Source organism: Drosophila novamexicana, unplaced genomic scaffold (genome assembly GCF_003285875.2).
Source record: "Drosophila novamexicana strain 15010-1031.04,08,12 unplaced genomic scaffold, DnovRS2.1 tig00000193-arrow-pilon, whole genome shotgun sequence".
NCBI classification, from domain to species: Eukaryota; Metazoa; Arthropoda; class Insecta; order Diptera; family Drosophilidae; genus Drosophila; species Drosophila novamexicana.
Window position 1 is genome coordinate 1,241,762 of NW_020824787.1, and position 12,612 is coordinate 1,254,373.

Here is a 12,612-nt window from a genome sequence, read left to right on the forward strand (position 1 = left end):
CAAACCCGTTAAGCCGAAAGCAAATACAATTCAAATATAATTCAAATTTTAAATATTTACTGTGTACTCACTGTTTGCCATTCACCGTGCAACGTCAACATATGCCATTCACATTTTGCTTCCAGCTGAAACCCATCAGATGTTTATTATTTTTCTAGACGACGTGTAATTTGCGTGTGTTATGAAAATAAAAACGTAAAAAAAAACACAAACAAAATAAATTTTAAAATGCACAGCACAACACAGGGGAAACAAAAAATGTCGCTGATAATGCTGGTGCTCATTTTGTTAGTCGCTGCAGCAGCAGCGCACGATGCCAAAGACTTTGATGATTCCGTGCTCTACAAAATAGATTTCGAAGTGCCCGATCTATTGGCAGAACCGGTAAGAACAAGGCTGCAGCTCCATTTATAGTAAAATATGGTAACTATATATCACGACTATACAGGAATTGGGCAATCAGCTGCGCACATTTTATACACAAGAGAAGGAGAAATACGAGTGTCTGATACCTTCTCTGGAGCTGCCCAAGGAGGAGGAGAAAACCAATGAGCCGGAACAATGTAAGTGGCGCCGAGGTGTCCAATCCTAACCAAGCATTCATCTAATTGCAATATTCTTCGATCCAGCTCCAATTGGACTACTGCAGCCGATCTTTTCAGCGCCCACCTGCTCGTTTCGCATTGAGGCCTATTGGTCATATGAGATCTGCCATGGTCATCATGTGCGCCAATACCACGAGGAACGCGAGGGCAAGAATTCTAAATTTCAGGAATACTATTTGGGCAAGTGGAGTGAGGAGAAAACGGAGCTGGCCAAAAAGAATTGGGAGGCCGAACGGCAAGCTGATGGCAAGCCAAAGTATAAGACTCTGAAAATCGATAATACCAGATATCCATACTTTGAAATGGAGTTCACCGATGGTACCATGTGCGATATTATCGATGCGCCGCGCACAACGATGGTGCGCTATGTATGCTATCCACATGGCAAGGATGATATTTATTCATTTAAGGAGACCTCATCGTGTAACTACGAAGCAATTATCCTGACCTCATCCTTGTGTGCCATACCTGCTTTTCATGCTGAGGAGACCAAAGAGATATCCATTAAATGCTTTAATTCGCAAACGGAGCCGCATAAGCCTATCAGCATGCTGCGCCAGGAGCTGAACGAGTGGGAGGAAAGCGAAAATGATTTACTCGTTTCAAAGGAAAACAAAGCGCCAGCCAAGCTCTGGTCCAAGACGGATGGTGATATGGTTACATTCAAGTACAGCGGTGACGTCGACAAAATTATCTTGGAGCTGATGGCCAATGGTGATATTGAAGTGGACAACGATTATCAACAGATCGTGCTATCCAGAAATACGCCGGGCACAGTGCCACCACCTCTAAACGATCTGTCACCTATTAAAGAGTTTATCTCCGGCAAAAACTGCCTAACTGGCGTAAGTAATTGCTTCACCTCGTTATCTCTTTGTTATAGCTGTGCACTTTGTTGCAGGGCACCGGCTGGTGGAAGTACGAATTCTGTTATGGCAGGCACGTGCGCCAATTCCATAAGGAAAAGAACAGCGAAGTTGAACTATTTCTGGGCTATTTCTCAGAGGAGTCACATCGCCAGTGGGCCAGCTCAAATCCCGACAAGGGTGCTCGCCGTCCAGGCTTTACATCCTCTATATGGCATCACTATGAAAAGGGCACACACTGCGATCGCAGCGGTCTGCCACGTGAAGTCGACGTTAAACTGACCTGCACTCCCGTCAGCACTAGCGGCACAGCTGTCTCCATGTACTTGCTGGAGCCAAAAACGTGCCAGTATATTTTGGTCGTAGAATCGCCCATCATTTGTGATCTCATGCATTATGCAGACGACAGCGGCCTGGTCACGCCGGACAGCTTGCAAAAGTTCCTGGCAACTGACAAGCCAGTGGTTTCCGCTCCATCCGTTGGTCGAGATGCAGGCTCCGAGGAACAAATACGCTCCTAGAGTTTGTTGTACAAGCATACTTGAAAATATATTTAATGCTGGTTTTTATGTAAATTAGTTTTTACTCAACAAGAATGTACGTAGTTTAAAATTAACTGTCTGCGTTTCGTGTGAATTGGAATTTTGCAGCAGAGACATACACCAAACGATCGCAACACGAAAGCTTAGCACGTGCAACAACCCGATAAGGCGCCCATTTATTAAACCTTATATTAAGTCTTATACAGAAGTCGGGAGCTCCCAACTTAAGCGTCTTTCTTGTTTTTTAATGGATATTGTAGTGACGGAGCATTCCTACTTATTTGTAATATTTACATCGAAATTTATTGTCGTTGTATTGCTCAGTTACAATTAAAAAAAAGTCGTATTATCTTATATCGTCTTATTTACAATAACTAGTACTAGTGCTTCTTGACCTTTGCCTTTTGGCCAGTCTGCGACTTGCCTTTGCCGCCACAACATTTCCTCCAGAAGAACTTGATCACAACTGTGCTTATCAAGGCGATAACAATAAGAATCGCTAAAAGCAATAGATAGACGTCCAGATTGTGGCTCGCAATAAAGTTCATATGGACGAGGGGACTCTGCATGTGGCCGGCGCCATGATGACGGAGCACATAGTTAACCCAGTAGATCACCGAGTCGCGTGCCGATATAGGACGATCGCGATAGAGCTTGGAAAACTGTTGAACCTTGGTTGTGTAGCTCGGATTCTTGAGTATCTCCTTGATGGCACCCTTAAACTCATCCACCTCCAGGGTGAACAAATCGATGCGTAGGCCGTAGCCCGCCTGAACCAGCTTGTCAGCATTTCCAGGCTGATCGGCAAATACAGGGAGCGCCAGCATGGGCTTGCCATGGTACTGAGACTCGGCCACGCCTCCTTTTCCCGCGTGTGTTATAAATAGCTTAATATTGGGATGGGCGAGTATGTCGTCCTGTGGCAGCCACTTCTTATAGAGAATATTAGACGATTTTCCGGGCAAGTTCTTAAGATCATCCCACTTCCAGATCACATTCTGCTTGAGGCTGGAGAGCGCTTCAAATATCTTGCCAATGAGCTCTGGTTGAATGTGATCGCCCTTAAGATTGCTGCCCAGGCTGAAGAGAATTGCGCCATGCTTGGCACTGTCCAAGAACTCCTTTATGTCCTGTGGCAAGGGATCGGGCTTATCCTTAACCTGTATGCCGCCAATCTCAATAACCGCAGGCACGTTGGGTCTGATAGGTCCTTCGCTGATGGCATGACTATTACAGAACGCCAAAGACACGTTCTTCTTGGCCTCCTCATAGCTTATCATGGCCGGATCCTTGCCCCAAAGGCGACTGTAAGTAAAGAAAAAAATGATTAATAACAACATGAAGGAATAACGTGGTTAAATATATCCTTTTATCTTGAACTTCACGCTATTTCCCAAAGGTGGATAAACCAAAAGGTTTTATACAATCGTTTTCCACAGTTGAGGGTGAAATTTGCCGATAACCCCGAGATAATTGCTTGGCACATTTGGAAAATACAATATAAATTGTGCCTTCTAGTTTTTACGGGTTTAGGTTAATCAATCAGTCCATATAAAAAGATAAGGAACTGTTACTCACTCGTAAAACTGCACATTTAAGATGTCCAGATAGAAACCCAAGAGGCGGAAGAATATGGAGCTGCCAAAATTGGCCATACGCTGCTTAAAGTTCATGGCCTGGCCCGGCAGTACAGCTACATTCATGCTGGGGACCGTGGCGATTAGTTCGGGATTGCCAACAGCATCATCGATTTGCACCATGGGCGCTCCGGTCCAGCTCAAAATCAACGGGCAATTGAATCTGGCACCAAGGCCCACCTGATAGAAGTTGAAGAAGAAACCCACGACAACTGCATCAAATTTGTTGTCTTTGTTCTTGTAGAGATCGGTGAAGCGTTTGTCCTCCAGCACGTCCACTTGCTTGTAAATAAGCATCGAGAGCGAACCAAATAAACTTTTCATCGTAGTAATCATTGAGGGCTTCTCCTTGGCCATTACGGTCATGCCATCACTTATGACCTTCTCCTCAGCTGCGCTCAGAGGTATCACAACGTGTTTGATGCTCTTGTGGGTGACCTTTGGCTGTGAGGTTGACACCACTGTCACATTGTGACCCTCCTCGGCCAGCGCCTTCATAATGGACATGTGGATTATCAGATGCGATGGACTGTGGCTGGTGAACACGCCCAATATATTAGCGCTCTCCACAGCCGGCGATTGGAGCACAAAGAATCCGAGCAACAGGCACGCAAATGTGCCGGTCAGAAAAGATCTACCCTGGTGCGCCATGTCAACGTCTCTGCGGAGGGCTTATGTGGTACTAAGTGTACTGTTTGGAGTACGTTTATTTATATAAACTAAACGCTTCGCCTCAGACCGGCCGTCTGATAAGCCTTGATGCCTCCTGATAAGGGGACTTAAATCGCCAAACACGTTATCGTTTTCGGTGCGTTCTGTAAATGTGAGAAGGCCTTAACTAATGGTGCCCGACTAGCATATACCCTGTACTAGCTATATTTGTCGAAACAAGCGAAGCGAACTGCCGATAAAAATACAGGCACAATCGCAGAAAGCCAATATTAAATTGATTCTTAAAAAATTGTTTACTGTCCGATCCTTATGAAACTTTCTGGGTTAAAATATGGTATCAGGGCTATTCCCTTAATAGTTGTTCAGTTATATAAATATATCTAGTCTCCGAGAGGCTCGCGGAAGTCTTTTTTGGAACGTTTGGCTATTTTAACCTTACGGATATGTTTATAATCGGAGCAACAAATAGATATTTATCGATCCCGATGACTGAGCTATCGGTAAATTTAAATTAACTTAACGTTGCCCCTTAAAGTCTCTGTGATTGGACAGTCAGACGCATATGGCTAAATCGCATCAATTATATATATTCTTAATCCGAAAAAAGTAGCCTAGCCTATGCAAATGTCGTTTTCAAGAATTTGTATCACTGCAATATACCCTACTATTTACCAATTAATGGGTACAGGGTATTATTATTATTATATTTGTTGTTAGCTACCTCTCGAATTTCGAAACGAACAACTTAACGCTATCACAAAAACATAAAGAACACGTAATATAAAGAGAAATCCAGTTGGAAACTTATGAAATTGGCCACTTTAACTAAAAATACTGTAGGGTATATGGAGCATAGGGTTAATTTATACACAGCCTGCAATGTCAACGGGGTGAATTAAATTCATAAACTTTTGATATATTGCACGAATCGCCAATAACTAATTAATAACACACATTAGTCACAGTTCTAAAGCAATTAAATATCTCGTATATAATTTGAATTTTTCTCATTTGTACGCATAACGCGCGGCACTATGTATATATTTATATTGACATGTATATATATGCATAAGGTAAAAACAACAACAATCGCATTCGTAAACTATAAAAAAACCAACCAAAATTAAGCACATTCGCGTTCGGTTTGCGCGTTTCAATGGCAACGGAGACACTGAGGACCGGGTCTGGTCGAGAATCGTTTGGACAGATGCGAGTCAATTATATGCACTGAGAGAAATAATTGGTCGCTGAGAAATAGAGAGGGATTGAGAGCCACTTTAAGCAAATAAAATAGAGCTCGTTATATCGTTATTTGCCTAAATAGCAAACTAAAATTGACATTGCCCTTTGTTTTACTCACTGCAAATAATCACGTAAGGGCTTACATATCTCGAAATTATAGTAAAACTTGAGGTAGCAAAAACGCAAGCTATATAACAGCAAGCAAAATGCACTGAGAACAAACTGACCTTAAAACATTGTTATAACTGGCAATAAATTGATGATTATGGCACTTGCCATCTCAGGAAATTTTATGGCTACAATAATCATAGGGAAATACATCTATGGAATTGGAGCTTAGTTCTCTTTACTCACTTTTCCCAAAAACTTAGTTAGTGATTCATTGATTGAGGCATTTGGCATTTCATTATTGTACAATACACCTTCAATATGCATATAATACTTATGCATATGCATAACAAACAATTTTACTCAAACATAAATGTGTGTAGTTTAAAATTCCAAAGTCTACGAAATTTTTCAGCAAAGACTTGCTCCATGCGATCGCAACACACAAGCTTAGCACGTGCAACAACCCGATATTGTGCCCATTTATTAAAGATTATATTTTAATCTTATAACGAATTCAAAGATTAGTTAAGGATAACATGTTTTTACTTTATAGTATGTAGATGTTATGAAAATTCTTTTTGACAGAGCAATCTTACTTATTACGTGTGTCAACACATCGTAATTAATTGTCGTTATTTCTAGTTTAGTTACAATTATTAAAATAAATCAAATCTTACTGTTCTATTTATAATAAGTACTATATATTAGTGCCTCTTGATCTTTGGCTTTTGGTCAGTCCTTTGCGACTTACCTTTGCCGGCACAACATTTCCTCCAGAAGAACTTGATCACAACTGTGCTTATCAAGGCGATAACAATAAGAATCGTTGTAAGTAATAGATAGACGTCCAGATTGTGGCTCGCAATAAAGTTCATATGGACGAGGGGACTCTGCATGTGGCCGGCGCCATGATGACGGAGCACATAGTTTACCCAGTAGATCACCGAATCGCGTGCCGACATGGGACGATCGCGATAGAGTTTGGAAAATTGTTGAACTTTAGTGGAGAAGCTGGGATTCTTGAGTATCTCATTGATGGCACCCTTGAACTCATACACCTCCAGGGTTAACAAATCAACGCGTAGCCCGTATCCGGCCTGAACCAGCTTGTCTGCATTTCCAGGCTGATCGGCAAATACAGGGAGCGCCAGCATGGGCTTGCCATGGTACTGAGACTCGGCCACGCCTCCTTTTCCAGCGTGTGTTATAAATAGCTTAATATTGGGATGGGCGAGTATGTCGTCCTGTGGCAGCCACTTCTTATAGAGAATATTAGACGATTTTCCGGGCAAGTTCTTAAGATCATCCCACTTCCAGATCACATTCTGCTTGAGGCTGGAGAGCGCTTCAAATATCTTGCCAATGAGCTCTGGTTGAATGTGATCGCCCTTAAGATTGCTGCCCAGGCTGAAGAGAATTGCGCCATGCTTGGCACTGTCCAAGAACTCCTTTATGTCCTGTGGCAAGGGATCGGGCTTATCCTTAATCTGTATGCCGCCAATCTCAATAACCGCAGGCACATTGGGCCTGATAGGTCCCTCGCTGATGGCATGACTATTGCAGAACGCCAGAGATATGTTCTTCTTGGCCTCCTCATAGCTCATCATGGCCGGATCCTTGCCCCAAAGGCGCCTGTAAAGTTAAAACTCATCAATAACAATCTTTAGAAGTAACATCAGGAATTACACGGTTTTAAGCCATGTTATTTGAATAAAAATTAATTTTTAACGAACATACTACAAAAATCATTGAATAATAGCAGATCGAAGGAATCTAAATAAGTCCCTTGCACTAGTTACCGCCCATTGTCTGATTTTGTGAATAGATTATCTATAAAATATATCAATAATATTTTATACTTATATTGTAAGCTTGGAACTGAACGAATACCTGAATAAATACCCGCCCATAAATCTAGGATTATCATTTTCCACCCAGCTAGCTGGTGGATCGAAAAATCAATGTATATTTACAAACATATTCAAAGGACCTTTTCACCATCAACCTTTCCGAGATATCTTTTTCTAAACCCCTTTTAGGTGTTCACTTACTATGAAAGAAAAGAAAATTTTATTGGTACCTTGATCTCAGACAGTTAGTCAAACAGTCAACATAAATAGAAAAGGAACTGTTACTTACTCGTAAAACTGCGCATTTAACGTCTCCAGATAGAAGCTCAAGAGCCGGAAGACCATGGAGCTACCAAAATTGGCCAGACGCTGCTTAAAGTTCATGGCCTGGCCAGGCAGAACGGCCACATTAATACCGGGCACCGTGGCGATCAGTTCGGGATTGCCAACAGCATCATTGATACGCACCATCGGTGGTCCCGCCCAGCTCACAATTAACGGACACTTGAATCTGGAACCGAGGCCCGCCTGATAGAAGTTGAAGAATAATCCCAAGACAACTGCATCAAATTTATTGCCTTTGTTCTTGTAGAGATCGGTGAAGCGTTTATCCTCCAGCACGTCGACTTGCTTATAGATGAGAGTCGAGAGCGAACCAAACAAATTTTTGATCGTCGTAACCATCGAGGGTTTCTCCTTGGCCAATGTGGTCAATCCATCGCGTATTACTTTCTCCTCGGCCTCGCTCCGGGGTATCACAACGTGTTTGATGTTCTTGTGGGTGACCTTTGGCTGTGAGGTTGACACCACTGTCACATTGTGACCCTCCTCGGCCAGCGCCTTCATAATGGACATGTGGACTATCAGATGCGATGGGTTGTGGCTGGCGAACACGCCCAATATATTAGCGCTCTCCACAGCCGGCGATTGGAGCACAAAGAATCCGAGCAACAGGCACGCAAATGTGCCGGTCAGAAAAGATCCACCCTGGTGCGCCATGTCAACTTCTGTTTTAAGTACTTTTATTTATACAAACTGAAGCCTTGATGCCTCCTGATAAGGGAACTTAAATCGCCAAACACGTTATCGTTGCGTTCTGTAAATGTTGTACATGCAATGCTACACATGAGAATGCTACAGTCGGCAATGCCCGACTAGCAGATACCCTAATAGCTGCATTTGCCGAAACAAGCATTTGTTCTTCCATACACGCAACAGTAGTGTGAATTATTCCTGATTTGTGGTCTGCTGTCGACCTTTATCGATAGGTAAAAAGCACACGTCCTATATTTGTAAATACACAGAGACATGTTGCTACAGGGTACAGGGTATCAGCTACCTCTTGAATTTCAAACGATCAACTCGACGCTATCACATAAACATAAAGTGAACTCGTAATGCCAAGCGAAATCCAGTTGGAAACTTAAGAAATTGGAACCACTTTAACAAGAAGTCTTAACTGTAGGATACATGAGGAATGGGACTAATTTATAGCTTGACTTGAATTAATGGGCTCTTGATATACATAATACATAAGACAAAGTTCTGAATCAATTCCTCATATCAAGTATATACATATGTAAGTTATAATATTTCATTTTGTACGCATACCGCGCACGCAAAATTTATGTATATATACATATATATGTGTGTATATGGTCAGAGAAACAACAATCGAATTCGCAAATTATAAATGCATAGCGAAAAACAGCTTGTATATAAAGAAAACAAACCAAAATGAAGCGCATTCGCGTTCGGCTTGCGCGTTTCGATGGCAGCGGAGAGACTGAGAACCGGCTCTGTTCGAGAATCGAGATATGATTCAGAGAATAGTAAAAATATTGCACTGAGGGCACAAGTTGCTCGTTGAGAGCACGAGAGAGAAAGAGAGAGTAACTTACAGAAAAATTAAGCTCGTTATATCGTTTTTTGCTTAATTGGCAAACAAAACTTGACATTGCTTTTTGATTAACTCACTCAAATAATCACGTAGGGGCTTATCTCGAAATTATAGTAAAACTTGGGGTAGTACAACAGGCAAAGTGCACTGAAGGTAAACTAGACTAAAACATTGTTTTTATATAGAAAAACCTGGAATTTAATGGCTTGTAAGTTTACTATGCATACCGTTTTTTTCGCCTAAAGTTTCTAAATATTATTCCCTGTTCATCAACTTTTCTGTATAATTTTTCGATTAAAATATGTAGGATATATATGTTTGAAACATCTAAAAGGTGTTTGTTAAATATAAAATAAGACCCATTTCTTAAATCTGCATTTCGGACTCTTCTTAAATCATATGTTACAATTTTACAATCTTAGAACCCAGTTACCCAGGTATCAATTTTTGCAGACAACCCATTCAACATTAAGGTTTTTTAATTGACTTTTTTGGTTTTTAATTTAAAAGTGTTATATACTATATATATTAGAGCAATAGTAAGACACTTTTCTTAAATTCTTCAGCAGCTACTAAGTAATTTTCCTCAGTGTGATTGCACACTGCCAGATAAGGAGACAGGGAGTGAGGAAAGAGAGAAAAATGCGCCTATTAATAGTTAATAGGAGTGTTGGCAACTTGTTGATACTTGTGTGGTTCTATATATAAAAAAGTATATATATATATATGTACCGATTATAGCATTATGTGTCTGATTGCGGCGCGTAATGGGTGCAGTTTATCAATTGGATTAACTAGATGTAGGTGTCTAATTCTCTTTGACCTTGTCGTTTGAGCGTGCCAATCGCCGCAGCTGCCTTAAAGCAGCGCAGCGACAGCACAAAAACAAACAGAGAGACGGCAAGAGCAAGTAGGAGGCAGGCATACACATCGAGATTGTGGCGTGCCACAAAGTCCATGTGCAGCCCGGGACTCTGCAGGTGGTAGGCACCATTGTGCCGCATTACGTACTCCGTCCAATAGACGACAGACTGGCGAGCAGTGAGCGGACGATCGCGATACAGCTGGGAAAACTTGCGGACATTCTGGCGATACGCAGGATTGTGCAGCAACTCGCGTATGCCCTGCTCCAGACTGTCCTCGGTTAGCGTGAGCAGATCCAGACTCAGTCCGAAGCCGGCGGATACCATTAGCTCCGCATTGCCAGGCTGATCGCCAAACACGGGCAGCGCCAGCATGGGCACACCATGGTACTGGGCTTCCGCAATGCCACCCTTGCCGGCGTGCGTGATGAAAAGCTTGGTGTGCGGATGGGCCAGAATGTCGTCCTGTGGCAGCCAGTTGTGAAAGTAAATATTTGCAGCATGGCCCGGCTTATGCTGCAGATCATCACATTTCCAGATGACGTGCAGCGGCTGGCGCGCGAGCACTTGGAAGATAGCCTCCATAATGTGTGGCTTGAAGTAGGAGCTCTTGACATTGGTGCCCAGGCTAAAAAAGATGGCACCCTCTGTGGCATTGGCCATAAATTCAGCCAGCTCTTTAGGCAATGGATCCGGCCGCTCCTTGATCTGCACGCCACCTATTTCAATGGACTGCGGCACCGTGGGACGTACAGGACCCTCGCTATGCGAGTGATAGTTGTAGAAGAGCAGCGAGACGCGACGCCTTACATCTTGGTAGCTGGGCATAGCAGAATCCTCGCCAAAAGCGCGTCTATAAAATAAAAGAGGGGCCAAGGATTAGGATGCAGTTCGTCGAAAAGTGGAGGGTGTTCCTCACGTGTAATAGTTGTTCATGCGTACATCCAGTGCCAGACCTATGCCTTTGAGCAGCAGCCAGCTTAGGTAGTTGCGCAGTCGCAGACCGAAGCCCATGGCATGGAGGCGCTTGTGCTGAACCACATTCACGTTAGGCACATACGCGGGATCGTAGATGTTGCCCACCACGTCGTCGACAAATGAAAATGGCACGCCCACCCAGCTTATAATCGCGGGTATACCCAACTTGGCTGCCACGCCCAATTGGTAATCATTGAACACAAAGCCCAAGATCATCAAATCGAACTTCACCTGCGGCTGCTCGTGAAGTGCCCGCACATTGGGATGTAACAGGAACTCGTATTGGCTGTCCATCAATTGACCTGTTCCTATTATTGTCTTGAGAAATGTCATAGCCATCGAACGCTTCTCCTTGGCCAAGTTTTCCATGTACTCGTTGATGAAGGCCAGATGGTGTTCACTTAGCGGCGCCAGGATATGTGTTATATTCTCATGCGGCACGAGCTTGGGCTTCAAAGCAGTCACAATGGTCACATTGTGTCCACTATCCGCCAGGGCCCGCATCATCGACATGTGCACTATCAAATGCGATGGACTAAATGTGCTGAACATGCCCAAAATGTTAGCGCCATTCACACGCGAATCTGGGAGCACCAGCAGCGGTGCCAGAATCATCAAGAGCACGTTGCCTCGGACCATCCTCATGCTCAACTGATTGGCGAACGGATCAGTCAAGCGGCTTTTATTTGCACAGCTCGCGCCGGGTCGAAGCTCTCTTAATCAAACACACTTGCTGCGCCAAGATGACAGGGCAGTATTACATTAATATTATCTCTCGAAGGGCCTGATAAGCTCCTTTAGGAGCGGACATTTTTTTTGTAGCTAAATACGTCTGCTGTACAGCAAATCATTTATTGTTTATTGATAAGTTCATTCATGGCTAAGATTAAATGAATTACTTATGAAATCGCAAAAGTTTCCTTAAATATTTTAATTCAATGAATGGAATTTCGCATTGTCTAAGCCGGAGGCTATGCTATCTTCAGTAGTCTATTCCAGCTGCATTTCTCTTTAAATAGTCACTTGCGTTTCTCTTTAAATCGTTTTCTAACAAAGAACTGATAAAAGAGAGCTATAAATGTGATTTGAACTAAGAGTTGTCCCATTAACTTTACGACTTTTATTTCTGTGATCGCACGTTGAGAAGCACACAGCAGTCAGGGCACTTCAAACATTCTATTCAGCGCGTCATTCTGATCAAGCACATATGTGTATACTCTATAGCCCTGAATATTTCTAGTGCAGCCATGTTATGGCACAATATTTCCCATACAGGGCGTCAGGATATGCTTATCAAATATTAATCACAGAGTTTAGCTTAAGTTTCGTTAGGTGGTTTTATTCAA

The 12,612-nt window shown here is 42.8% G+C and overlaps 4 protein-coding genes across 4 annotated transcripts; 1 reads left to right on the plus strand and 3 right to left on the minus strand.

Annotated features, from left to right (window-relative positions):
• The first annotated feature begins 173 nt into the window (after positions 1-173).
• Positions 174-2,046, plus strand: LOC115758329 (endoplasmic reticulum lectin 1). Its single transcript, XM_030698898.1, has 4 exons — positions 174-384; positions 449-563; positions 630-1,450; positions 1,507-2,046. The coding sequence occupies exons 1-4, from the start codon at positions 229-231 to the stop codon at positions 1,990-1,992; spliced, it is 1,578 nt and encodes a 525-aa protein (XP_030554758.1). The 5' UTR covers positions 174-228; the 3' UTR covers positions 1,993-2,046.
• Positions 2,047-2,290: 244 nt separating this feature from the next.
• LOC115758328 (UDP-glucuronosyltransferase 2B7-like) lies at positions 2,291-5,499 on the minus strand. Its single transcript, XM_030698897.1, has 3 exons — positions 5,441-5,499; positions 3,592-4,465; positions 2,291-3,318 (listed from the first exon to the last, which is right to left on the minus strand). Exons 2-3 carry the CDS (start codon positions 4,299-4,301, stop codon positions 2,394-2,396), a joined length of 1,635 nt encoding a protein of 544 aa, XP_030554757.1. The 5' UTR covers positions 4,302-4,465; positions 5,441-5,499; the 3' UTR covers positions 2,291-2,393.
• Positions 5,500-6,153: 654 nt separating this feature from the next.
• LOC115759021 (UDP-glucuronosyltransferase-like) lies at positions 6,154-9,286 on the minus strand. The gene is made up of 3 exons (XM_030699833.1): positions 9,259-9,286; positions 7,815-8,621; positions 6,154-7,307 (listed from the first exon to the last, which is right to left on the minus strand). The coding sequence occupies exons 2-3, from the start codon at positions 8,522-8,524 to the stop codon at positions 6,380-6,382; spliced, it is 1,638 nt and encodes a 545-aa protein (XP_030555693.1). The 5' UTR covers positions 8,525-8,621; positions 9,259-9,286; the 3' UTR covers positions 6,154-6,379.
• A 272-nt stretch (positions 9,287-9,558) lies between these two features.
• Positions 9,559-12,129, minus strand: LOC115759087 (UDP-glucuronosyltransferase 2A1). Its single transcript, XM_030699921.1, has 2 exons — positions 11,208-12,129; positions 9,559-11,141 (listed from the first exon to the last, which is right to left on the minus strand). The coding sequence occupies exons 1-2, from the start codon at positions 11,909-11,911 to the stop codon at positions 10,220-10,222; spliced, it is 1,626 nt and encodes a 541-aa protein (XP_030555781.1). The 5' UTR covers positions 11,912-12,129; the 3' UTR covers positions 9,559-10,219.
• Between the last annotated feature and the right edge of the window lie 483 nt (positions 12,130-12,612).

Bases quoted from the DNA above. Each gene is read 5' to 3' on its own strand.
- LOC115758329 (XM_030698898.1), top strand. From the start codon at position 229: ATGCACAGCACAACACAGGGGAAACAAAAAATGTCGCTGATAATGCTG. The intron at 385-448 runs GTAAGAACAAGG...ACGACTATACAG, and splicing joins CCGATCTATTGGCAGAACCG to GAATTGGGCAATCAGCTGCG. The intron at 564-629 runs GTAAGTGGCGCC...TCTTCGATCCAG, and splicing joins AACCAATGAGCCGGAACAAT to CTCCAATTGGACTACTGCAG.
- LOC115758328 (XM_030698897.1), bottom strand. From the start codon at position 4,301: ATGGCGCACCAGGGTAGATCTTTTCTGACCGGCACATTTGCGTGCCTG. The intron at 3,319-3,591 runs GTGAGTAACAGT...CTTTACTTACAG, and splicing joins TTAAATGTGCAGTTTTACGA to TCGCCTTTGGGGCAAGGATC.
- LOC115759021 (XM_030699833.1), bottom strand. From the start codon at position 8,524: ATGGCGCACCAGGGTGGATCTTTTCTGACCGGCACATTTGCGTGCCTG. The intron at 7,308-7,814 runs GTAAGTAACAGT...TTAACTTTACAG, and splicing joins TTAAATGCGCAGTTTTACGA to GCGCCTTTGGGGCAAGGATC.
- LOC115759087 (XM_030699921.1), bottom strand. From the start codon at position 11,911: ATGAGGATGGTCCGAGGCAACGTGCTCTTGATGATTCTGGCACCGCTG. The intron at 11,142-11,207 runs GTGAGGAACACC...TTTATTTTATAG, and splicing joins CGCATGAACAACTATTACAC to ACGCGCTTTTGGCGAGGATT.